This window comes from Platichthys flesus, chromosome 7 (assembly GCF_949316205.1).
Source record: "Platichthys flesus chromosome 7, fPlaFle2.1, whole genome shotgun sequence".
In the NCBI taxonomy this organism is placed as follows: domain Eukaryota; kingdom Metazoa; phylum Chordata; class Actinopteri; order Pleuronectiformes; family Pleuronectidae; genus Platichthys; species Platichthys flesus.
In genome coordinates this window covers 19,978,953-20,004,352 of record NC_084951.1, presented here as the reverse complement: position 1 = coordinate 20,004,352, position 25,400 = coordinate 19,978,953, and the positions used below count along the sequence as shown (strand labels likewise).

Genomic DNA, 25,400 nt, shown 5'->3' with positions numbered 1-25,400 from the left:
AATTTCCCTGTTCTCTCAACTGTTTTATTTTTAACTTCTGTTATTATCTATTTTTTGTCTTCCTCAGTGTGACTCTGCCTTTAAGCTGGGCCCCAGCTTTTGTCCAGCTCAACTGGAGTGGGGATGAAAGCTGACTCAGTTGTTAACTCACATGGCTGCACACCCTTCCACAAATACAAACATTTGTATGCGTGCGACACGTGCACATACTGACACAGATGCAGCTACATGCGTGATGCACCTGCTCACAGACTATACGTTCAGCAAATATTTCTCAAATGAGCACAAGAATGAGATTTGAAGACATTGTAGGGTATATTAATTCCATATATTTTATACTCTATATAAAATAAGACTTCATCATTGCTGTAAAGTGACATTAATGAGTCAAATGGGACACAAGACATGTCCATGTTGTCACCAGAACGAGTCACACTAACCCCCTAGCAGTGACAACAGATAACTGCAATCCCTGCTATAAATAGATCAGCTGACACAGTCAACTTCTGCCTATAGATGAACATACAGACACTGTAGCTCTCCACAGCGGTCCGCCCACACCGCGTTGTTATGATCCAACCGACAGATTCACTATGTTAATACAGGAAACTAAGAAGAAGCACCATTTTTGTCCTATGACCTTTTCAGAGATGCACTCAAATGCCACGGCGTGTGTGTGTGTGTTCATGGTGCAACAAGAGCCTGAGGTCTGAACTAAAATTATTCACCCAGTGCAATTTCCCCCCGCAAAAAAAGAAAAAGAAAATAGGCTAAAGCAAATGGTCCATTATGTGAAATTATCTCCCAGGGCAACATCTTCCAAAGCATGCTGCCATCTAGTGGCCACTTCTGGCAACATTTAGCAGAATTACCTGACGGTGTTACTGGACTTAAAGATACGATCTGTATCTGTATTGATGACTGTGCTAATAAAATTGAAAGAAGTAAAAAGTAGTGCATGAAGTATTTTTGCTTTATTGTAAAAATTACAGTGAACTTATTGGAAAGTAGACATAGGACAGGTAACAGTTAAATATAAACAGTGAGGATCATCATACGATATAAAATATAGAATTCTTCTGTTATAATCATTTCATATTTTCCTGTAAGAAAATTCTCCTGTATTTTCTCCTTTACATTTCATTTTGAGTTTAAAAATGAAGTGATTTTTTGTAATATGGTGTGGATCGGCTGTGGCTGAGGGGGTAGAGCGGTCGTCCTCAAATCAGATGGTCGGCAGCTCAACCCCCGCCCATGCCGAAGTGTCCTTGGGCAAGATGCTGAACCCTGAATGGCCCCTCATAGATGTTGAATGCACTAATTGGATAAAAGCCTGAGCTAAATGACATGTAACGTAATGTAGTGTAATCCTGATGCAAGAAGCTTGTTTACCTCACACATCTCGCTCCGTCTTGACTGACATCTTCGCTTTCTTGTGAGTTGCTGACTTGGTTTTCGAACGCTTCACAGCAACATTTGCTTGCGTCTTAATCTTTGTTTTCTTGCTTTCTTCCCCAATTTCTTCTTCATCCTCTTCCTCCTTCTTTGGATGCATCAGTGGCATCTCTTTCAGTTTTTGGAACTTCTTAAGGTCAGCACAGAACAGCACCTGAAACAGAAAGATAGAAAGAGAGAGTGTGACGAGACAAGACAGAGACTGACCAACAGATTGAATGTTTGAAGAAACACTGACCTCCTGTGCCCAACCAGCGTAAGGACCCCACAGTTTTCTGAAGAAATCCCCTGTGATGAAAAATAACAGTAGTCTTTGTATTAAGAGTTACAAATATTCAATTTAAATCAACCGTAAACTACTGAGATGTGTGAATACCAACCAATGTCTCTGTGAAGTTTTTCTGTGATACTCTTTTGTGCTTTGCCAGAAGTAAAATTGTAGTCACGCTTAGCGATCTGCCATACGTGTGTGTCAACAGGGACAGCGTCTGCCTTGTCAAGGGACATCAGACAAACACAGTCCGCCACCTATAGGACGACAATAATCCATCATCACGTGTGAATAAAGGTTCACTAAATATTAAAAAAAAAACATACGGCTGCTGTACCTTAGTGCCCACACCAGGAAGAGTGCGCAGGGCATCCCGGGCCTGCAGATACGGGACACTGCGTAGACCTTCAAGCCACTGGAGCCCATGGGTGTCCAGAATCTGCTTAGCACTCTGCTGCAGGAACCGAGCCCTGTATCCAAAACCAAGATCCCTGAGACACGCCTCCGTGCTGCTTTCTGCCAATTGAATTAAAAAAAACATAATTTTGAGCATGCACCGCTTTAAAATGTGGCACCTCTTTAATTTGATATGAAGATTTCACTGACTATTACCTAAATTAGTTACTGAGGATGACTCACAATTTTTTTTTTGTTGCTGTTATTGGTTAACTTTGCAGATTTTCAGAGATTATAACACGTTGATTATAACAATAATTTGTTATTTTGATAATGTTGAATAGACTGCGAAGCCCATAGAACTCATGTAAAATGAAATGCATCTTCATTTGTAAATGATAATTTAGTATTTGCTCATCTGAACCCTTAATGATAAGGAATGGTTGTGAGCTTCCTCTCTATTCTGCAACATGGCTCAAGTTGAAAATGTTGCTGCAGTGGAAATCGCTTTGAACCAAGAACACCACAGCAAAAGAGACGATATGGCTTATATCACTGACCCAGGTCCCTGACATAGTTTTAAATACTGGTTTCCCCACTCAGTTTCTCAAACATGGGTTAACAGATTATTGAGGGATGAGTGGAATGTGTTGGCGTCTTTAGGGAAAGAACACAGTACCTGCAAGCGCAGCCAGGGAAGGAAAGTCAAAGTAAGAAGTTTGCTCCAGCTGACACAGCGGAGCTCCCAGAGTCTGACACAGTCTGTCCACCATGCCCTGGATTCGAGAGATGTGATTGTTGGAGGTGCAGATGAAGGTGAATAAGCATTCAGTGGGGTCCTGGCGCAGCATCCGCAGACCTGAGCGAGACAAACTACATGACTCACATTTCATAAAAATAAACACTGACTCAGCTGTTAGCTACCGAACAGTGATATCATGAATTCACAAAACGTACCAGTGAAAATGTCTGCGATTTGCCTGAAGTGGGGGTCTGCTGTGTGCCAATGTGTGTACAGCTCCGACAGATTCACACTCAGCTGGAGGTAATCTCTCAGCATCTGCTCTTCCCCCTCAGTGTCTGTCACCTCCTCTTCCTTCTTCACAGCTCCTTTCAGTGCCCTCTCTGACTCACTGTCTCCTGGGGAGGAAACCCCAGCCGGTCCCCTCCTCCGCCCTCCTGGGTTGTTATAAACGTGGTACCACAGGATGTCCTCTGTCTGGGTCAGGGTCCAGACCCGTCCTCCCATCACCCCTGTCCAGTGGCCTCGCGCTGTTTCTTTCCATCTGTGGGTTCAGATTTATTAATTCATTGTCACCTGTCGATTTAATCTGCACCAGTGTTGTTGCATGTGATGTTAAAATGTCTTCTTATTGAGCTCAACCAACCGGAAGGATTGTCCACAGTCAAGTGTGAGCTCCAGACGCAGCTCGGACTTCGCACAGGTCAGACTTCTCCACAAGTGTTTCCCCGATGATAACACTGCATGTTTGGCCATTGATGCGAACACTTAGCCTGCTGGTTTCTACAGATTATACAGCGTTTAGCGACCTCTGGCAGGGTCCTGTTGTTATTAAACTCATAGTTGACTCATAACTAAACCGGTCTTCTTCTTCTTCTTCTTCTTCTTCTTCTTCTTCTTCTTCTTGTTTTGGGTTTGATTAGTGGTTGGAAAAACAACAATCCGGTGTATTACCGCCACCAGCTGGTATGGAGTGTGGATCAGGTCTCTTTTTAGAAGTTGATGTGTATTCCTTGATTTCTTTTATTCCTGATATTAAATGTTCTTTGTTTATTATATTTCAATAGTGACAGTTTCCGCTTTTTTGCAATGTTCTCTCTCTCTTCTCTTCTCATCTATCAATCTATATCACTCTCTCTGTTTAAATACATTGTTTGTTTCAATTTAAATGTTTGTATTTTAAAACGAAAATCAAGTGTTTTGTATACATTTTCTATGAGTACAAAATGTGGACACTTGTAGTTTAAAACGTAGTCAAATTCAAATATTATATTTGATAAACTTATTATTTATTCAACAATTGTCAGTAAATCCAATAAATTACTGAATGTCACGCTCCATTCGTCTGTTTATGAATGGATTATATAACCCTAAACATTTATTTCCAATGAATTATTATTTAATGACCTGTTATCAAAATTGCTGCTAATGTTTAACTATTCTTACTCATCTAGGTCACTCTACGTGTGCACGCCTACAGTAAATCAAATGCAGGGCAATTAAATGTAATATCAAATTATTCCAACGATTATTTTCGTCCGCCATCTTTCTGTTTTGTGTGACGTCAGCAACCGTACAAGAAAAACTTTTGTTTGTGTTGTGAACTATTGTTCACGTGAGTTTCGCATCTCGTTTTCCGACTTTTTTCGACATCACCGTCAAACTGATGCAACATTACAGCTTCCGGTAGCCCCTCACTCACAGGAGTCGCACAGCCGCGGATTGGCTCCTCCGTCAGAGTAGGCGGTTACTTGTTCTAATACGCACTCTCGATTGGTCAATACCACCCGCTCCCTCCGTGTCCCATTGGTTATTTTCTTTTTTTCTTTCAGGGTGTACAGGAAGTCACACTCACACATTTCCCCTCCTCTGCAGTGGGAACAGTCTCGTTGGTGGCGGTGTGTCAGTGTGGCTCCAGTCAGACCGGCTGTTTGTGCGAAAAATGGCGGATATGTTGACACTTTTCACCTCCATAGGGCTCAGCGAGCAGAAGGCGAAAGAAACTCTGAAGAATGAAGCGCTGAGTTCGGCCCTGAAGGACGCGATTACCCAGGTATGAGCCAGAGTGTGGAGGAAAGTTAAAGCGCCTGGAGGGACAGCTGCGGTATTCCTGTCTGCAGCCACCGTGTTGTATGCACCTCCTCTCCATAAGGGTTTATATATATATATATATATTTATATATTAATATATTTATTAGTAGATCAAACTCTTTAAATACCGTTACTTTAAGTAGTTGTATTGTCTCTGTACTTTTGTTTTCACTTTCCATATTTGGGTCGTATGCAACAAGGCAGGAAAGATAAGCAGGAAACTGCCTTTGACAACCGGTGGGCAAAGGCTTTACCCATTAAAGATAGTAGTTAACCACATGTCTGTTAAGAGGTCGCTGTCATAGTTATTCTAGGTGTTAAAAGTATTTTTAAGTACAACTGTGCACATTTTGTGTTGTCGTCTTTTTCTCAAACTTGCGTCTCCTTGTATTCAACAGGCTCACAGTGTTCATGGGGCGTCAGGAGTGGACAAAGCCATGGGCACGCTGCTGTACAGTATGGCATCTCGTCTCAAAGACACAAATCGTCTGGTGTTCCTTTCAGTCAGCATAGCTCAGCGCAAAATCTGCACAGAGCTGCAACTGGCAGGTAATACCTGAGGGACCCAAACTGTGTGAGCATGAACAAAGTACAAGGATGTTGCAAAACAGGAAACATTTTAACTTTAATTTCTCTGTCAGGGCTCCTTTTCAGAATAATTCCCAAAACAAGAAAACTCATTTTAGCAGATGTTTAGGGGCTGGTACCTATACTGATGGATGGAGGTTAAGAATATAAAAAACAATATCAATACATCTACTTATATAATGACATTAAAAATGGCACTAAAGGTGTCTTTATTAAACCCTTATGACAAAGGTATGTAATTGAGGCTTGATATTTTAATGATTAATCAAATACTTTACTATAGATAAGTAAAAACACAAATACAACCAATTATAAAAAGTGTAAAACAATATAGAAAATACATCAGCTAACATATTTTTCCACATGATGTTTTGCAGCTGCACTGGACTTTTTGAAGAGTCATCGTCAGGACCCCATCAACATGAAGGAGTTTGAGGAAGCGTGTGGAGTGGGCGTGGTTATAACACCTGAACAGATTGAAGATGCAGTAAGTGCACAAGCTCACGCTGAGCAGAAGTAAAGTAACTGTTTACGAGCTTCACAGGGTGTGTTCACTGACCATGGAATGTTTCACAGGTGGAGTCTGTGATCAAGAAGCACAAGGAACTGCTGTTAAAGGAGAGGTACCACTTCAACATGGGACTTCTAATGGGTATGACCTCACACTTAAAAAGCTTCTACTTACCATTATAAAGCCAATTTCAGACATGAACTGTGAAAAAATTCCATGAAAATTAGGTCCAGACTTATCCTTGAGTAAGTTTACGACACAGCAACACCAACGTTGGCCCTTATCACCAAAAGCTGTCAAACTCATTGTCTTTCTAATTTGACATCATCATCACCACCTTCTCCATATACCACCTCTTTTTTGATATTTATATTGTTTTATTTTTTTCAGTTTCATGTCCGTTGCGTGTTAAACAATACTACATCACTCTTGGTGAATTTTAGAGGCTGTATACAAAGACAAAACTGTATACAAAGACAAAACAACATGTCTCACTGAGTTTTTTGTGTATTACAGGAGAAGCACGTGCTGCCATGAAATGGGCTGATGGGAAGGTCATCAAAAATGAGGTCGACATTCAGGTGTGTTGGGAAGTGAACATATTATGTCTGTCTTATGTAACAGAATATTTTGAACTAAGATTTATTTTCCCTGTATAGCCTGTCTAACTCTGGCTTTCATCTTGAAGGTCTTGCACCTCTTAGGACCAAAGACAGAGGCTGATCTGGAGAAGAAATCTAAGGTAATGCTAAAAAAAATTAAAAGTGAAATATGGTTATTTGCTTTCTTTATGCACCTGGTCTATAATTTGGGAAATAACCCACTTTATGCCACATCTTGAGATTTTAAAATGTATTGTCTGTGTGGATTTAACAAACAAGTCATAAGAAGTTTTGTATTGAACTTCAGAGCTGCATGTCGACAGATTTAGTTGACAGAGCCAGGCCTGCTCTTTCTGCCTTTTTCTAGCTAAGCGGCGGCTGGCTGAGTCATGTTCATCTTCCCAATTAACTTTTCACAAGAAAGCACATACGCTGATTTCTAAAATGTCAAATAACTTATTAATCCATGCACCTTTAATGTTTTTATGTCATCTGTATATGTATTGATCTTCCAGGCCCAGAAAACAAAAGTCAGTGAGAATGACGTGAAGCCAAAGAAAGAGGAGGTGGCAGTGAATGGTAAGCAGCGAGGGGGTTGGTAGACAGGAGCTAAATAACCTGTACACGTCTGTGGATTGTTTGTCAACTGTTTGCTTGTGCTTGTTTAGGTGAGGTGAAGGCTGAGCAGGGAAAGTCACTCATGGAACAGCTCAGAGGAGAAGCACTTAAATTCCATAAAACAGGTGAGAAGAAAAGCCTAACCCTAACCCCCCCCCCCCCCCCCCCCCCCCCACACACACACACACACACACTCAACCACAAGAGCAGAAAAGTGCATTTACTGATTATGTTGAACTTTAATCCTTATATCTTACAGGAGAGAACTATACGACTGAGGGCTATGTGGTTACGCCAAACACCATGTCCTTGCTTAAAAAGCACCTGGAGTACACTGGTGGACAGGTACACATTTTCATTAAGTGATCAATTTCGGAAAACAGCTTATTTTTAGACCAACGGACTGATCACTGAAATCATTAAAATAACTTGTTTGTTAACCAATGATTTATAGCTGCAGTCTGAAGATGATCTTGTGTTTTGGTTTTCCTGAATTCCTTCAGATTCGTACCCGTTTTCCTCCCGAGCCAAACGGCATCCTTCACATCGGACACGCCAAAGCTATTAACTTCAATTTTGGTTATGCTAAGGTAGGAGTATTTATCTCATCTTTCACCATCACACAGTCTGTTTAACCCTCTCTAATGTAGATGTTCTCTTTAAACTTCTCCTCTTTCTGCAGGCAAACAATGGTATTTGTTTCCTGAGGTACGATGACACAAATCCCGAAAAGGAGGAGGAGAAATACTTCACTGCCATTAGGGACATGGTGGAGTGGCTTGGTGAGTTTGATATGTTTGTTTCGGTCTGATTAAAGCTTTGTTAAATAGATTTCTTACCAGTGTTAGTTCATTCCACAGGCTACTCACCTTACAAAGTCACTCATGCATCTGACAACTTCCAGCAACTCTACGACCTTGCTGTGGATCTAATTCGCAGGTGAGATTAGGACCTATGAACACATGTTGGTAATTGTGCACAACACATGATCTGATGTTTATTTTTTTGACGTTCTGCAGGGGCCACGCGTATGTGTGCCACCAGAAGGGGCAGGACCTGAAGGGCCATAACGCTCCTCCGTCACCGTGGAAGGACCGTCCCATCGAAGAGTCCCTGGTCTTGTTTGAGAGGATGAAGAAAGGCCTGTATGCAGAGGGAGAGGCAACACTCAGGATGAAGATGGTCATGGAGGACGGGAAGTTGGACCCGGTGGCGTATAGAATCAAATACACGCCTCATCATCGAACAGGAAATGAATGGTAGGAAAATGTGTTGCTTTCATTTTCCACCAAGGTAGATCCGTTTAAATCTCGTTTTACTTACTATTACTTATCTCTCTCTGCAGGTGCATCTACCCCACATATGACTACACCCACTGTCTGTGTGACTCCATTGAAAATATCACACACTCGCTGTGTACCAAAGAGTTTCAGGCCAGGTATACATGAATTCTGTTCTACATTTTACTCTGACTTGTATGCAAACATATGTGTTGTTAACGTTCGCTTTCTCTGTTGATTATTTGATCGACAGACGTTCATCCTATTACTGGCTGGTTAACGCTCTGGACTTGTACTGCCCTGTGCAGTGGGAATATGGGCGTTTGAACCTCACTTATACTGTCGTGTCCAAGAGGAAAATCATCAAACTGGTAGAGGCTGGCGTTGTCAGGTGAAGTAGCATTTCTGTTTGCTTTGGAATCTAATATATTATTTTTAGTGCTGTCAAACGATTAAAATATTTAATTGTTTGACGGATAGTAAATCAAAATGAATTGCGATTAATCGATACATTCGATACCACACATTTTTTCCATAATTTTGTTTTTGTTTTGATGCTCTTATCAACATGGAAAAGTGTATTGGCTTGGCTTATATATTTTAGTTGGCGAAATATTAAGACAAAAAGGGAGAGCAGGTCAGACTGGAGGCGAACACAGATACTGAAGCTCGTGGAAACCAATTTCAGCTTCTGCTCTGATCAAGAAGCTGAGGCGCTGATCTCTGACCAGCTGAGACCAGAGAAACTATGTGTTTTCACTGTTTCCATAGGCAGCTCAGCATTAATCTTGCAAGGCAAAAAGTTGACATCGTTAAAATGGGTTTGCGTTAACGTCGTTAATAACGCGTTTAGCTGACAACACTAATAATTATTTTTAATTAAATATGATGAAACTCAGAGCCTGAATTCTTGTGGTCTGCAATTGTATATGTTTGTGATTTTAGTGTGCAGCAGTATTCATGTGATGTCTTCATGATACATTTGATCAATTAGGTAACTGGGGCAATATCTATCTCATTACAGAGACTGGGACGATCCCCGCCTCTTCACTTTGACTGCGCTGAAAAGAAGAGGTTTCCCACCAGAGGCTATTAACAACTTTTGTGCACGGGTATGCAGGATGGATGAAAGGACACATGGGTGGATGGAAGAGCTAGTTTTTAAATTTTATAGTGATGCCGCGTGTAACAGTGCGTTGCATCTCTTGGCAGGTCGGAGTCACCGTTTCTCAGACAACAACAGAGCCCCATCTGCTGGAGTCGTGTGTGAGGGACGTGCTTAATGACACAGCACCCAGAGTCATGGCTGTGCTGGAGCCACTTAAAATCACCATAGTTAACCTCCCAGAGAACTCACGGGTTTGTACATTTCTTACAGTGCAAACTTCTCCCTGGGTACTTGTTGTACTGTGTATATTTGGTCTTTAGCAAAGCATCATAAACATCATGGTATGTTTTCTCCTCTTCTCCCTCAGTCAGATGTACGAGTACCAGACTTTCCTGCCAATGAGGCCAGGGGCAGCCACACGGTTCCATTCACTCGCACGATCTTCATTGAACAGAGCGACTTCCGAGAGGTCAGAGAGAAACAAAATAAACACTCATTAACAATAAAGGTATCAGACTTTCTTTGTGCATTTTCCTTCATTGTGTACATGAGGATGGACCCCTTCTGTTTTGCAGGTGATGGAAAAGGGCTACAAGCGTCTGACCCCAGAGCAGCCTGTGGGTCTGAGGCATGCTGGGTATGTCATCTCTGTGCAGAAGGTCATAAAGGTAAGACTTTCACTCAGTAGCCCTTTGAAATCCTGATCCTAATCCTGTGCCATTATGATATATGTTTTGTTGGTGAGTTTCTTATCAGTTCTGAGCATTTTACCTCAACATCTCCTGTAAACCTTTGGAATGTTGTTTGTAAGACTCATTCTGAACTCGGTTACACAAATTAATCTAATATTGTAGGTTTGAGAACAACCTTTCCGAGGCAGGCAGTTTGTTTGTTTCTTCATCTCATTCTCTGCTTCTCACCACTTTAATGACCAATCAATGATATTATTAGGAATTCTTGTTCATAACTTTCAGACAGTCATTGCAAAAGTGTAAAATGTGAGTTAATTACTTAGTTTTAGTTTAGTTTTCACTGATCTCTGGTAATCATAACTGTAAAACAGGTTTAAAGATGCAGATAATAAAGTGTGATATTGATAATGTCTTCAAATCAAATTCGATGTACTCAACAGGTATCTACAGAGAATGTTAACATGCTCTGTAGATACCTCCATGTTTCTTTCTAGTGTCCGTGCCCTACAACATGTCATTGCTTGTTCTGCTCATTTCTCAGGATGCTCAGGGGAAAGTGGTGGAGCTGGAGGTAAACTGCTGCAGCTCTGACTCCGCAGAGAAACCAAAGGCCTTCATCCACTGGGTCAGCCAGCCGCTGGTGTGTGAAGTGCGTCTCTATGAAAGACTGTAAGTCACAAACGACCTCCGTCACTCACAGCTAGTACTTCATGTGGAAAACTCACTTAACCTAAACTTCTTGTTGTCTTAAGATTCCTGCACAAACACCCAGAGGATCCATCTGAGGTGCCCAACGGCTTCCTGAGTGACATCAATTCTGTGAGTAATTTTGCACACCTGTGCCAGACAGCCTTTTTGATTTTATAAAAGTTCAGTGTGCAAGATTTTAGTGAAAGGGTTCTATTGTCAGAAATGTTATACAGTATAATCCTAGTGATTTTTTTACTAGTGTGTTATCGTCTAGGAAAACCTGGATAAACTAAACACCTTTTGAGTTTTATGACTGAAGACTACCACAGGTTCTCTTTTATGTTGTGAAGGGGAGGGGGAGGTGAGGGATATTTAGCTGCAGCATGCAACTTCACCACTAGATTTCACTGAATTCTACACACTGAACCTTTAAGATGTTTCAATTGATGAAGTAATTGTTTGATTTCTTCTTCTTGTTATATAGAATTCCATGCAGGTGATCAGAAGTGCCTTAGTCGATACCTCAGTCAAGGGAGCAAAGGTTTTAGACAAATTCCAGTTTGAGAGAGTCGGCTACTTCTCCCTGGACCCAGACAGCACTGAAGACAAGGTACATTGCATGCTTGTGTTTTAGATTTTACATCATAAATACTCATTTGAGAAGTTATTGATTAATCTACTTAGAAAAACATGTTGACATCTCATTAATACGAGCAATAGCTGTAACTGTAATCTTCTTCTTTTATCACAGCTGGTCTTCAACAGAACAGTCACACTGAAAGAAGACCCTGGGAAGATCTGATTGACTGAGATCAAGTCACACGTGCTGCTTCCCATGCGCCTAGAAATACATGCTCAAATTGTTTTGCGTCGCTCAGTGTGTAACATCAGCGAGGGCACATGCTGCTTCAGCTTAGATTAGTCCAAATCAGACAATGTAGTTTTAAAGTTTTCTTATTTTTGAACTGCAGTTCTTGTTTATGGATTATTTTCACTGAAACAGGGAAGCGTAAATTGTCAACTTTATCAAAACGACTCTGATAACACTGACCAATCTCAGCGGTTTGTGTCAGTGTCAGAGTCTAGTTTAATCTTTTCTACATCTGCTGCAAAGATATTTACTTACTAAGGTTCCTATTTGTTGTTGAATGTATGCAACTTTGATTACTGTTCGACAAGGACCTAATGTATGTAGTGTTTTATGTTGGCTCCAAGCTGGTGTTACACAGAGGAGATGCTCTCACATGCCATACACAACTTTCTTACACGGGTGGTGGATCAGTGCCAAACCACAGTGTGTGTGTGTGTGTGTGTGTTTTTTAAGACTCAGATGGGTGCTCATGTGACCTTTTTTGACAAGAGACAAAAATAAATAAAACATAAAAACTCCGGTGTTTCTGTGGTAATAATTTGAAGTATGATGATGCACTGTTATGTTTGTTTAAGCCGACATATCAAACAATTTCCCAACTGTGATATTCTATCTATTTGATAAAATATATGATAAAAATCTGTGGGGAAATAGTAAATTATCAGGTTTTGGCAGGTGGTGGCAGCAGGTTGATATAAAATACATGTAACCGTACAGTTTGATTCTAGCTTTATTTGGAAAATGTTATTCTAATGTGTAGTTTTTTATTTTATTTTATACTATACATTGGTTTTTATTCCATATTTTTTTATAGTTCCTTAAACTTAAGTATATTATTCCTACACCTACTTATCATTACTGAGATTTGCCCATATTTGACTTGCTGCTGTAATATTGCTAATTTTCCTTTTAACTTTCACTTTATAAGGTGGGACTAATAAAGGATTATCTTATTTTAGTTGGGGTAAATAAGGCTCAATTATCCTTAACTTCAACCCAATAATAAATATTAAAGTAAATATTACTTGTCACTTTACACAGACCATGCTGAGACGTAAATTCGTGGAAATTAACTCAGTTGTCCGGAGCAGCTTCAGCACCACCCAGGTGTTTCGCTCATCCCGGCGGGACCACCTTAAACTATCCAGACGCTAGTGAACCACTAGGAGCTGATGTCCGGCTGTAACTGTGTTTTAAGGTGGACTGGCATCTTCCTCATCTGCTCTGAGGCCTCGTGGACGTGCGGCTCCTTTAAGTCTCTGATCCTCCACCGCCACTTGTCGCGATAAGATGCGACGAAAACACCGCGAGAACACGGCGGAGTCACAACTCGCTCTCTCATTGGTCAGGTACCTTTGTTGTAAGATGGCGCCCAGCGAAATATGAGTGGCTTTCAAAAAAGAAAACTACACTTCGCCATCTAACTATAATTCACAAGAAATAAATAATAAGGCGGCCGCAGAGACGCAGCTCCGGCACTTCGCTTCCCTGCGGCTCGGAAGAGGCGCGCTGGTTCGCGGGCAGAGAGGCGCGGCTGGGGGCGGTTCGATCCTCGGCCCGGCTGAGGAAAAGAGGTAGCTAACGCACCTGCTAACGCTAGCATGCTAGCTGCGGGGATAACACAAATACACAGCACAGCAGCGCTTGCCTCGGAGGGTAACGCCACTTTGTGTTGCTCTGAGCTCACGCACCATGTGTTACCAAGTGGAGACACTGTCACGCATTGACACACTGCATTAGTGTTAGCTGCTCTACACTGTTGTGATGGATTTTGCCCACACACAACACGCGGCTAGTTAGCCTTATACCTGGCTAATCTAGCGGGTTGTATCATCAGCTGTTTGATCAGCTCCTCTTGACCCACTGCATCGTATTCATAGTAAAATCTGGCGTGTGTTCGATTGCGCTGCAGTTTCCACCAGCTCTAAGAACACTGCGTCGGATTTGGAAAGTGACCGCGCTTTTGTCCCAGCTCCTATACCCTCAGTCAGAATTAACCCCTTCGTACTAGCATCTCTTGAGTTGAAAGTTTACGTTCAGCTTGTTGTGGGACTGTCAACACGCAGAGGTGTCAACTGATGCCCTCTGTTTTTTTCACTTTCATTTGTAATTCATGAACTTTGCATATGCGTTTTTTTTTAGTTTGGTGTTTACAAACAGGTTTTCAAATCGAATATTTTTTGGGTCCCCATTGGGAATTTCTTAATGGGCCAAAGTGCTATACAGCAGCTGCGGATCAGCACATTGTGTAACAAACAACAAAAACACCACACAATGAAATTTCATCTAAGACCCAGAATAATAATGCAGAACTAAAGTGAGATGAATATTGCACCTGCCCTAAAATCACATACTATTATAAAACACTACAAGGATATAACACACAAAAGCTGAAAGACCTAAGATGGCATTAAAACCTAAAGACCAGTGCAAAATGCGCCAGATTTTGTACATAATGCACAAGAGCATTCTACAAATTTTTTAACAATTCTACATAAATTATCGTTTTCGCAGGTTCCCCATTACAGAGGAGGCCACTTTAAGCAGCAATGAATAACTCACTGGATGGTGCCGGCTCCTACGAGGAGCTTGTGAGGCAGAAAGCACGGAGCATCCCTCAGCATCGCATGAAGGAGTTCCTGGAGTCCTTGGCCAGCAAGGGTCCAGATGCTCTGCAGGAGTTCAGCCAGTCAAGCGGGGACCCAACAACAACCACCACCACCACCACTATGGTCTACCAGCAAGAGGCTAATTGCATATACACAGACAGCACAGAGGTGGCAGGGTCATTGCTGGAACTGGCCTGCCCGGTAAATCAATATGTTCTAAGTTGTTAAGAAGCAGTTTTTGAAAAGGCTCTGTTCTTGAAATGAGTTTCTTTGACAGACACCTTTCTTACAATGCAGGTTCAGGTGCAGGTCCAGCCACAGCAGCACCAGATACAGATACAAGAGTCTCAGCAACAATCTGTTCAGCAGAATGCAGAACAACAGATAGTGCAGGTTTGTTTTAATGCACGTTAATGTTGTTTGTCACTTATTCCTTATCCAATATATTGTTGTTCAACTTCACGTTGGCCTCTATTTTCAGGTACAAATCCAGGGCCATCAACAAGGTCAGATGCTGGGTCAAGTCCTCCAATTGCCCTCTGGTTCACATCAACAGCTACAGGGTGTGACTACTGCACAGCTGATTCAGCCTGGGGATCTCACAGAGGAGCAGCACCAACAAGTATTCCTCTGCGCAGACATGCACAACAAAATGTCAGCATTGTTAATTTGTCACCAGTTACCAGTTATCATTTCCCTCCCATTTGTCGTAGCTGCAAGCCCAGTTGGTGGCAGCTGTTGCAGGAGGACAGCAGATCCAAATCCAGACAGTGGGGGCCCTGTCTCCCACACAACAGCAGGACAATGCAGAGAGAAGGGTACTGGGAACTACAGTTGCCACATCCCAGGGAGCAGGTGTCCTCCAGCCAGCCAAGAAGCGTAAGGTGGACATGCCCATCACTGTGTCCTATGCCCTGCCTGGTCAGCAGGTAGCCACAGTCCTGGCTATCCCTCAAGGACAGGGTCAGCAGCAAAGTTATGTGTCACTGCGGCCGGACCTCCTAACAGTGGACAGTTCCCATCTTTATAGTGCCACAGGCACAATCACCAGTCCTACAGGTGAGACTTGGACAATCCCTGTGTACTCTGCTCCTGCTGGGTCTGGAGGCCGGGAGCAGGTGACACACATTGCCATCCCCCAGGAGGCTTATGGAGCAGTGCAGGTTTCAGGGGCAAACACTACAACAATGACCACAATGCCAACACATGTAACTGTTGAAAGTGACAAGCTGAAAATCCCTGTCAGTCAGAGTCAGACAGTGCAGGCTGTTTCTAGTATAACAAGCTCTGGAGGAATGGGGGGTCAGGAAGAAGTTGTGCACACACTAGCGGCAAACACGCTGTTCCCTGCCCAGCTGATGAATGGAAACATTCACATCCCGGTGTCTGTACAGGGTTATTCCAATGCTACACAGTCCCTCATCTGGGACCCACAGCAGCAGGTGTTGCACACGCAGGGTCTGTCAGCGCAGGAAGCACAGCAGCTACAGGTAATAGCATTTGTTGAACCTTTTGGTCTTTGTACATATCTACCATTAGACATGTATACCTTTATTGCACTTGTTAATCATGTTGTTTGTGTAGTTGCAGGGTCAGACGGTGGTAGCAGAGGTAGATGGCCAACAGCAAGTGCAGGTGCAGGAGCTCCTGCTGCCAGCCACGCTGAAGCCTGAAGAGGGGCTAGAAGTATGGCGGCTTTGGGCTCAACGAAAAAATGTAGAGCTTGAAAAATCAGACAGCACTAAACTGGCCCCAATTGGCCGTAAGTGCATACACAGTGTTTATCAGAGTGTCAAAATAATAATTTATGTTCTGGCGTCTCACATGTCAACGCAATCACTTATGACTGTGTGTGTATTTTAGGACGTCAGGCACTACGTTTCCAGGAAGACCTGGTGTCAAGTGCAGTCGCTGAGCTCTGCATGGGTCTCTCTATGATGACTACAGATGCTCGGGGACTGGAAGGGGAGACTTTCGAGTCTGATGTTCTCTACTATGTATTTCTGTGCATTCAAAAGGTAAGCTCACTAACCTCGCAAACAAAACATACTTACTGTTGTTTGTGGTGTGGAAACATTGTTTAACTGCAGCTTTGCTTGTGTGTTCTCTTTCCAGTATCTGTTCGATAACGGCCGTGTGGATGACGTTTTCTCAGATCAGTACTACACCCGCTTCGCTCACAGTCTGCACCAGATCCTGGAGCCTTGGAGACCATCCGTTCATCCGCTAGGTGAGAAAAAAGATTTTAATCAAATATAGCATGGATCATTAATGGGTTTTGCTCTATAATGAGCTTAAAACTTAAGGCATGATGCGTTTGGGAAAAGCAGGTCAACATTTCTGTTACGGTACACATTTAAGAGACAACGTTAAAGCTGAGACATTATTAAAAAAAAAAGAAGCAAGTTTAGTGTATTACTCTAGTTTTGTACTATTTAAGATTGAAATTAGCAAAGTGCAGGGAGATTCAAGTTTTTAGGACATTTTCACCAATGTCTCAGACTTCATTTGTTTGAGGTTTTTCTTGGTCATAATCCTGGTTAGGAAAGGACAATTTTCAAAGCTTTTTAAATACTACGTAAACCATGTCCAAAATATCAACAGCCATGGTCTGCATTAAGCTTTCTGGTCAACCAAAATCAAGTTACTTAATATATATTGACATTGTGGACAAATGCAAGAGGATGTGTGTTTCCTTTTAACTAATATATTCTGTGTTGCTTGCCCAGTTTCATAAACTGCCTGTTCTTCATCAGCTGCTCTTAACCTCATACCAGGTTACATTATACCCAGTCATGTGACGGAGGAGATGCTATGGGAATGTAAACAGCTGGGAGCTCATTCACCCTCAACACTGCTCACAACTCTTATGTTCTTCAACACAAAGTGAGTTACACTGTGCTCCCACATGTGGCAGTTTCTTCTGTCATCACACAAGAAGGATATTTCTAAAGCTGTGCACAGTATTGTCATTATATACTTCTGGACATAAGAGCAAATCATTATCTTTTCATCAAGACAGCAACATAACACTAACATGTTGATTTACAGACATGCAGAAGTGCACATACTTGGCACCTCAAGTCCCCTTTATCGTGAACAAATCATTTCCAACTCACATATCTGCCAAAAAGTCTACAAAAGGCATTACTATAATTACTATGTATCACCCCTCTGAAGCCATATATCAATGACTAATGACACTACTGACCCTGACCCTGATTTCTTCTCAGGTATTTTCACCTAAAGACAGTGGATCAGCATCTAAAAGTGGCCTTTTCTAAGGTGCTCCGGCACACCAGAAAAAGTCCTAACAACCCCAAAGACAAGAGCACCAGCATCCGGTACCTCAAGTCGACAGAGAGGTTCATAGGACAGAAAGGTAACAACATACATGGATTAGATGTGTGCTGGGTTGTCTTAGAGAGAAACCACATATTAAAGATAATTAATCATTTTCCCATTGAATGTTATTTTTTGTTCTTGTTCAGTGACAGATGACATGTACTCGGAGCAGCTGGAGGACCCAGATAACCCACTGCGATGCCCCATCAAACTCTACGATTTCTACCTCTTCAAATGGTAAATATCAAACATGATTAAACGCTTGTCAAGTGTCTTTATTAAGTAGACACAATCTTTATGTCATAAAAGCATTAATTCAGCTAGTGTGAAATAGAATCAACAAATGGTAAGAAAAAAAAAAAATCTATGCTACCATGTAGTTACTCTACCTTGCTGCTGCTACCTTTGAATAAATCATTTTTTATTGACATTCAAGGTGGAGAACATGTGCAGTTGATGTTCAAGCACCTAAACTTTGAAAGCACTGTTGCTAGGCAACTGACAAAACATGGTTTCCTTATAATATATTTTTTTCTTCTCAAAAACTTTGATTTTTGTGTGTGTGTTAACATTATGTCAAAGAATAAAGACAAATAATCGTTCTGGCCTTTGCTGCCTTGACAAATATGCAGCATCTTTCACAACTGGTGAATATGGAGAACATTTCTACTTGAGAAAAAAGGCAAAAAGAAAAAAACCCAGATTGGGTTGTTTATATCAGTGATCACTTCCACATTTATAAGATTCGTTCTCAACACATTTGTAAGGATCACCTGTATTGTCTCGTGATCAAATCCAACAGGTCTGCCTTGAACTCTCTTTCAAAACTCATCAATTAAATTTTCTAAAGGTTAAGATTAAATTATGTTTATTACTAAAGGCATAATTAAAAGTGGTGATGTGCTGGACTTGATCTTCCTGAAGGTTTCCTTTTTTGATTTTTTTTTGGGCCTGTCAATTGCATACATGTGGAAGGCAGATTATTTGAAGATAATAAATATCTGAATACTTACCTGAATATAATACAGCCCAGGATCATACCAACACTATGACATCCCTGCTAAAACATGTATTTCAATCCATACCTCCATGAACATGACAAAAAAACATTATAGACGTCCAACAGACATACCTAATCGAATTGGCACTCGGTCTATATGATGCAGTAATGATTAATAACAATTCAGAGTAATTTTTTCTCATCTAACTCTTATCTGCTGTCTCAAGCATTAAACAGACATAAGATGTTTTACATAAAAGACGCTTCCTAATTCAGTTCCTTCACAAAGTATTAAATATATGTTTTGCAGGCAGAGACAGGGTGAAACTGTAACCTCACCCTCTGATTAATAGGCTCACCCTAGAAGTGTCCTCACGTTGTGTTCTATCTGCTCTCCTGTCAGTCCACAGAGTGCTAAAGGTCGCAACGACACCTTCTACCTGACTCCAGAGCCTGTGGTGGCTCCCAACAGCCCCATCTGGTACTCCACCCAGCCAATCTCGAAAGAACAGCTGGAGCAGATGCTCGCCCGCATCCTCGTCATCCGAGATATCCAGGAAGCTATTAACATGTCAGAGAGCATGCACTAGTGTGACTGGAGGAGAACTGTAAACGGACTCTGACTCTTCCTCTTCACCCAGCCTTTGACTGCTAATCGAGTAGTTTTCTATTCTCTCACACCCTCTTGTGGTCTGTAAGGGTGGCATGTAATTGTTTATATACATTCAGTGTCCGCATATCTTAAAAACGGACTGTACATACACATACCAACATTATAGAAATTAATTTGTTGTACGGAGGCAATCGCTCACTCTTTTCCCTTTGATTTGGCCAAAGGAAAGTGCGTCTAATCATTGGACCTGAACTCTAATTTAAATGTAATTTTAACTCTTGGCTCGACTTACCTGGAACAACTCATTTGTGTGAACTTTCTTTGTATTTCACTCGTCTTTCTTGAGCTGAGGTCCCACGAAGCGGCAGCACTGCAGCTCATCGGGACTTCACTGTTAAGGACTCTTACTACACAGTGTCATGAACTTGACCTGCAGCTACTAGCTCTTGCCGCATGGTGGCGATGTGGCAGGAGGAGGGTTAAGGATGATCACGGCTGCTGGATCCTCCTCAGTCACTCCTCATCACCAACCCCAGAAACTCAACCTGAAGAGTGATTCTATTGTATCATACATGTTTATTACATAATGAAAGACTCTTAAGAAGCAGGATAGCCCTTAATGTTCTATATTGTATTATACTCATAGCTCCTTCATGTACTGTATAGGGTTTCAGTCATCTAAGGAGAATGGCAGTGCCTGTGTTTTTTTGAAACATGACCTTTTTGTACAGCCAAGATACCATGTGTCTGCCTTTCTAGCAAGTACAGTATATATTCTGCACATGCATCCTGACATACAAACCGCATCGTGTGAAATATATGAAGATGCACAATGATTTTCTGAATAAAAGTCATCACTTTATCAGCAATGGAGGTAAAAAATATTTAAAAAAAAACATACATTTTGTTGCACACAAGACATTTTGAGTTTAACACAGGGTGTTTAAGTTGACCTGACTCTCATGCTCTTGCGCCATTATTGTTCCCATGCATCTTGTAAGTACTTCACCGCATGATAACACGTTGGACCTGAAAGGCAGGTGGTAATTTAATTTTCCCTTGAGGTGCGGGTACAAACTGCTGCGTCTTTGGTTTCTCCAGTTTGTATCTGCATGTCGCCGGACCAGTTCTCTGCCTGCAGGGCCTGTCCTCATCGAGCACTCAGCACTATTTCTGCAGTGCCTTTCCTCGTGCCTCAGGTGCTGCATGACAGCATTTTGTTCTTGTTTGTGACTTTGTACCTTAAGCTCGACGATTTGTGAGTTCAGGGGGTGTGTGAGCCTGGGTTTAACAGGGATGAGGAAGGAAGCAGTCTCCTCAGCAGGTTCCCAGGGTTTAACATCTGCTGTATTGTGTTCTGCGGTTGCTCTGACGGAGGCTTCTGTCTGTGGCGGTGTTGTCGTCTCCTCCCTGTTCGCTCTCCCCGTCCGGAGCTGTGAGGCTGATCCTGAACGGGGGGGCTGGTTTTCGAACCGGCTCCCTGAATCTGTGGGCTGCTCAGAGAGAGAAGATGCCCAATTAAAATGTCATCATACGTTACATTGACTAATAACATGCTGCCGGTGCTGAAATTGAATGTGGTGTGTGCCTGTGCTGGCTGGCAGCTTATTTCTGTTCTCTCACCCTGCTGTGGTTCTCCCTGCTCCTCCCATGAGCCAATGCAGCAGACCCTGATGCACAAATATGTACTGCTCCTGATGACAGACAAAGAATGAGCAGGTAATGGTGACCACACAGTGTTAATGAGCATGGAGATGATAGATTTATGAGAGTCATGGAGAGCAATTTGATTCATGAGAGTGAGGGAATTACAAGTATGCGTTTAAATATACTGATTACTGCAATCCAAACTGCAATATGGCTCATTTAACAGAATATTTGTCACCAAGCTGTCGCCAGTCATCATAATAATACAGAAACGCTGCACACGTATAGCAATGAGTATAACATCAAATTTACTACATACTCTATGGATGTAGTTTATTAGAATATTTAGTTACTCCTCAAATAAACACCATTATTTCATGGCGAGGGCATGAGTTTAATGCTTTGATTTAGTTGGAGATGTTGAGAGGTTACTTGGTTTCTTGCCATAGCTCAATAAGGAGATTTACACCGTTCTTGTGTGTCCATTAAATATAAAACTACAGTCAGCCGCTTAGCATAAAGATTGGATTTAGTTTCCCGGCTTCCAGTCTTGATGTTAAGCTTATTAATCCTTATGAGCTCCACCGGCTACATCAGTGAGATGGCAATAATTTTATAATATATTTGAGTCATTTACTGATATAACTAACATTTTTCCTGTAGATTGACTCATTTGAATAATAATTCTTGCAATCTTACCAAAAAACGTACTTGTTTTAAAGTATGTCAACATAAGAGCATTAACATCTGTAGAGGAGCTGAATATCAGTTCACTAAGTGAACATATAATCACTTCATCACCACGTTGTCAAATTTAACTTAAGTACATTTACACAAGTGAGGTATAATCATTTTATTTATACATAGTTATATGTACATATTTCAAAAGTACTTTTACTTTTGAGAAGGTATATTTTCCTGTTCCTGTGATGTAGTAACATTGTCATTGCTACTTTTACTCTAGTAAAATATCTCAATTCTTCATCTACTGAAGGTGAGTGTCATGACTGTACAAACCAGATTCTGGACCATCCACATTCGATGTAGCCGCAGATCTTCCACAGCAGCGCGGATGTCCGGCTGGATGCCCCGAGCGCACAACTGCATCAACCACAACAGTGTAACAAACGTCCCTGAGCGCCCAACACCTGCACTGAAACACATAGTGACAGCATCGACTTTAAACAAAGTCTCATGCACCATCTGATTAACTCTTACTGATCATTAGAAGTGAGTAATGGAAGTAGGGGAAGTCAGAGGTCAGACCTGCAGTGCACCACAGTCGGCCCCAGGCGAGGGATGCCTTCCAAGTGCAGCCGCACATGGTCAGTGAAGGCGCACAGAGAGGATGAGTCTTTAGGGATGCCCCGGTCCGGCCAGGAATGGTAGTAGTAGTGTGTGATTATCCTGTCTGTTGGACAGTCTCTCTGAAACACCAAAACTTTCCTTAAATCCCACCACAAGGACGTATTTCTCTTTGATTGATCACTGGTACGGTCAGAGCACAGCAGCAGTTTAAAGCAACCAGACACGATGATGGATGAATCTTTCTCTCACCTGTCTGAGGTTAATGGTGGTGATAAAATAATCTGGACCTTGTCTGCAGGTCATTGTTGTCACCTGGATCAGACCGTAATAAAGTGTCCCTCGTTCCACAGGCCAGTACTTATCACACAGCACCTGGACACAAAGAAATATGGGACAACCTTATTTCTTTTAGTTAAAGATATTAAAAGGTATTTTTGACTACTTGAGAAATTCTTTTCCAGATTCTCTTGCCAAGAATTAGATGAAAAGATCAAAACCACTATCCAAGAATGAAATTAGGAACACACGTCACACACGTCACACACACACACACTGATAATGCCGTTCTTACTATGTCCTTGTGTCTCAGAGCTGTCACCATGACGATTATCCTGACGTTTTGCTCCCACACCATCCTCCAGAAGTCGGCCATGGTGTTGTGCAAAGGACCCTGGGTGCAGATGAAGTCTCTCTCTGATCCTCCACCCTGAATACATACACATGCACAGTGTATCATGAGTCATGCAGACAGACGCACAGCAGCCAGGCAGAGTTGTGAAAATAATCAATTCAGCGGAGGAAGTGAACGAGTTCTCACAGGCACAAAATTTGCGTTGATGTAGTCAGTGTGTGGAACGGCGCTCTGAATGGACAGCCTCACGCGGCAGTGGTCGTCTGCGTTAGTCAGAAAATGAAAAGCAAAATGTAAGACTCACACATCAACGCTTCAGACACTATAGATGACTCTGTTCTGGTGGGAGATGCTTTGCTCTTACATGGTAGAATGTAGGGGTATCTGTTCTTCTCTCTGTTGACCTCCAATTCCCCCGCTCTGCTGGGAAGGTCTTTGCCAACATCATTCAGCTCCTTCACAGAACAAAAGACATCAGCACTCATGGCAGATCCTTTCATAAAGCATGGATCTAATACCACTTCCGTTTCTGAACTACCTCAAACTCCTTCTTAAAGCCTCTGTTGTCATCAGCAGCCAGAGCCTGGCAGCGGGAACGGAACTCCTGTAGAATCTGCCCCCTCGAGAAGGTTTGAACCCTGTACAACATACATGTGCTGCATTAGATCGTTTTAAGAGCAGAGTTCTTATGACTCTGGTGATTGTGTAGATTTATTGAGTTTGTTTCTCTGCTGTTGTTGTTCTGCTGTTGATCCAACAAGTAATTGTATGATAATGAACATGGGAACTGTAGTTTATTTAGAGTAAAATCCATATAAACCATGTCGTACCAAACCACACCATGCCATTCCATACCGTACTGTACCGTACCGTACCGTACCATACCATACCATAACATAACATAACATAACATAACATAACATAACATAACATAACATAACATAACATAACATAACATAACATAACATAACAAACCATGCCATTCAATACCATACCATACAATACCATGCTGTAAATATCTTGGTGAAACTAATGCAAATGGTTCTAAACTGTCCATAATGATCATAAAAGTATAGATAATCATCTCCAGACATCTCATTCTTGATGCTACAAGGAATTCTGTAATCCTCACCTCATGTCTTCTCCTGTCGACCTGGTGCTTCAAACTTAGATTCAGCAGGGCCTCGGGAGGGAGAAGGATGCCAGGGTGATATCAGGGTTGATGCTGAAAAAAAGATGCCATGTCCTGTTTCATGAAGAAAAGTTTGTCAATCAAAATCAGCCATGAAGAAAACACAGCTGAGAACATCTGTGTTGGCCTCTTGTCCCCCCCCCCCCCCCCTTGAATTCTTCCTCCTCAACGCTGGCGTTTTGGCGCAAGAAAATAATCTAGAAACCCAGTGGAAACACACCTGTAGTGAAGTTACGTGCCGGCACAAGTTTGTCTGGCTTTGTTTTTGCCATGCGGCAGTTGAATTCGGCAGGTTTACTGTCTCAATCCCAGGAAAGTGTAGTTTCAGGCTGACAATGCCTCTCCTCATTTTAACAGGAAGGCCACAGAGCAAGCATGGCCCAGCATTCACACGCAACAATGACTGACACTGACCAGACAAGAATGAAAACCTGTTCCTGCAAGTTCTCAACCCCAAACACAAATAGCAGGCGGAAGAACAGACAATCCCAACAGCTTCAGTATCATGTTGTTGTTTCAGGTTTACCTTCACAAACCGACCTCTGAAGAACGGTTTAAAATCTGCCACAGACCGAAGAGATAGACTGAACTAACTACTCCAAGGCATCTTAGGTTGTCTGGTTTTAATATTCTCTCTCTCTCTCTCTCTCTCTCTCTCTCTCTCTCTCTCTCTCTCTCTCTCTCTCTCTCTCTCTCTCTCTCTCTGGGATGGGTGGAGAAAATGGGTGGAGACGGAAACACTAAACCCCAGCGTGCGGTGGCCTCAGCTATTCTTTGTGTTCTCTATATCATTCCCTGCACTAGAAAAACATAAATGTTTTCAGGCTCTTGCATCCCCTCAGTCCAGATGTTGATTTCTGTTGTAGTCGTTCGGTCCTCAGAGTTAAAGTTATATGAACATGGAGCTTTTTGTCCCTTTTAACCAGAGATTCTTTTCAACACATGTAGACAAGACACTACGCGGATAAACATCCCTACAACATACTCATGTGTACTGAACATTCACTCTACACTGATTATTCGTTTCTCTAAGTCAAGTTTATATTGCTGAGAGCTGCACAGTTGGTTTAAGGATTGTTTTATTAAACATTAACAGTGCATATAGTGGGTATATTATACATAAAAACATATTTACACTTA

General features: G+C 41.9%; 4 protein-coding genes across 8 annotated transcripts; 2 read left to right on the top strand and 2 right to left on the bottom strand.

The window, feature by feature from the left end:
- Positions 1-952: 952 nt before the first annotated feature.
- ogg1 (8-oxoguanine DNA glycosylase) lies at positions 953-3,767 on the bottom strand. The gene is made up of 7 exons (XM_062392840.1): positions 3,511-3,767; positions 3,080-3,408; positions 2,802-2,981; positions 2,064-2,242; positions 1,836-1,983; positions 1,694-1,743; positions 953-1,609 (listed from the first exon to the last, which is right to left on the bottom strand). Exons 1-7 carry the CDS (start codon positions 3,618-3,620, stop codon positions 1,394-1,396), a joined length of 1,212 nt encoding a protein of 403 aa, XP_062248824.1. The 5' UTR covers positions 3,621-3,767; the 3' UTR covers positions 953-1,393.
- A 952-nt stretch (positions 3,768-4,719) lies between these two features.
- qars1 (glutaminyl-tRNA synthetase 1) lies at positions 4,720-12,433 on the top strand. The gene is made up of 23 exons (XM_062391952.1): positions 4,720-4,917; positions 5,354-5,504; positions 5,921-6,030; positions 6,120-6,195; positions 6,571-6,635; positions 6,743-6,796; positions 7,172-7,235; positions 7,325-7,399; positions 7,534-7,619; positions 7,778-7,864; positions 7,957-8,056; positions 8,135-8,213; positions 8,294-8,533; positions 8,620-8,712; positions 8,808-8,945; positions 9,579-9,666; positions 9,767-9,913; positions 10,030-10,131; positions 10,238-10,330; positions 10,896-11,023; positions 11,107-11,173; positions 11,529-11,654; positions 11,796-12,433. The coding sequence occupies exons 1-23, from the start codon at positions 4,807-4,809 to the stop codon at positions 11,844-11,846; spliced, it is 2,331 nt and encodes a 776-aa protein (XP_062247936.1). The 5' UTR covers positions 4,720-4,806; the 3' UTR covers positions 11,847-12,433.
- An 837-nt stretch (positions 12,434-13,270) lies between these two features.
- Positions 13,271-20,344, top strand: LOC133956819 (transcriptional regulator QRICH1-like). 4 transcript variants are annotated; one of them, XM_062392146.1, is made up of 12 exons: positions 13,271-13,489; positions 14,430-14,725; positions 14,822-14,917; positions 15,006-15,146; positions 15,238-16,014; positions 16,115-16,286; positions 16,388-16,542; positions 16,640-16,754; positions 17,302-17,410; positions 17,758-17,906; positions 18,016-18,106; positions 19,273-20,344. In XM_062392146.1, exons 2-12 carry the CDS (start codon positions 14,465-14,467, stop codon positions 19,457-19,459), a joined length of 2,253 nt encoding a protein of 750 aa, XP_062248130.1. In that variant the 5' UTR covers positions 13,271-13,489; positions 14,430-14,464; the 3' UTR covers positions 19,460-20,344. The 4 variants fall into 4 exon arrangements, with proteins under 4 accessions (XP_062248130.1, XP_062248128.1, XP_062248129.1 ...); XM_062392144.1 differs by having other exon boundaries at positions 17,281-17,410; XM_062392145.1 differs by having other exon boundaries at positions 16,109-16,286.
- Positions 20,039-24,886, bottom strand: LOC133956820 (receptor-type tyrosine-protein phosphatase beta-like). 2 transcript variants are annotated; one of them, XM_062392148.1, is made up of 11 exons: positions 24,787-24,886; positions 24,201-24,314; positions 23,607-23,706; positions 23,433-23,523; positions 23,255-23,331; positions 23,009-23,143; positions 22,687-22,809; positions 22,396-22,556; positions 22,147-22,282; positions 21,106-21,176; positions 20,039-20,975 (listed from the first exon to the last, which is right to left on the bottom strand). In XM_062392148.1, exons 2-11 carry the CDS (start codon positions 24,203-24,205, stop codon positions 20,747-20,749), a joined length of 1,128 nt encoding a protein of 375 aa, XP_062248132.1. In that variant the 5' UTR covers positions 24,206-24,314; positions 24,787-24,886; the 3' UTR covers positions 20,039-20,746. The 2 variants fall into 2 exon arrangements, with proteins under 2 accessions (XP_062248132.1, XP_062248131.1); XM_062392147.1 differs by having other exon boundaries at positions 24,481-24,841.
- Positions 24,887-25,400: the final 514 nt, after the last annotated feature.

What these genes read in the sequence shown, in the direction of transcription:
- qars1 (XM_062391952.1), top strand. Translation starts at nt 4,807, where the DNA reads ATGGCGGATATGTTGACACTTTTCACCTCCATAGGGCTCAGCGAGCAG. An exon ending in GGACATGGTGGAGTGGCTTG is followed by an intron (nt 8,057 to 8,134) that starts GTGAGTTTGATA and finishes TTCATTCCACAG; the next exon opens with GCTACTCACCTTACAAAGTC. An exon ending in AACAGAGCGACTTCCGAGAG is followed by an intron (nt 10,132 to 10,237) that starts GTCAGAGAGAAA and finishes TCTGTTTTGCAG; the next exon opens with GTGATGGAAAAGGGCTACAA.
- LOC133956820 (XM_062392148.1), bottom strand. An exon ending in GCTTTAAGAAGGAGTTTGAG is followed by an intron (nt 23,524 to 23,606) that starts GTAGTTCAGAAA and finishes TGTTCTGTGAAG; the next exon opens with GAGCTGAATGATGTTGGCAA. An exon ending in CCACCATTAACCTCAGACAG is followed by an intron (nt 22,557 to 22,686) that starts GTGAGAGAAAGA and finishes TTGGTGTTTCAG; the next exon opens with AGAGACTGTCCAACAGACAG.
- LOC133956819 (XM_062392142.1), top strand. Translation starts at nt 14,465, where the DNA reads ATGAATAACTCACTGGATGGTGCCGGCTCCTACGAGGAGCTTGTGAGG. An exon ending in ACCATCCGTTCATCCGCTAG is followed by an intron (nt 16,755 to 17,280) that starts GTGAGAAAAAAG and finishes GTTCTTCATCAG; the next exon opens with CTGCTCTTAACCTCATACCA. An exon ending in CTTATGTTCTTCAACACAAA is followed by an intron (nt 17,411 to 17,757) that starts GTGAGTTACACT and finishes ATTTCTTCTCAG; the next exon opens with GTATTTTCACCTAAAGACAG.
- ogg1 (XM_062392840.1), bottom strand. Translation starts at nt 3,620, where the DNA reads ATGGCCAAACATGCAGTGTTATCATCGGGGAAACACTTGTGGAGAAGT. An exon ending in GACTGTGGACAATCCTTCCG is followed by an intron (nt 3,409 to 3,510) that starts GTTGGTTGAGCT and finishes CTGAACCCACAG; the next exon opens with ATGGAAAGAAACAGCGCGAG. An exon ending in ACGCTGGTTGGGCACAGGAG is followed by an intron (nt 1,610 to 1,693) that starts GTCAGTGTTTCT and finishes TTTCTGTTTCAG; the next exon opens with GTGCTGTTCTGTGCTGACCT.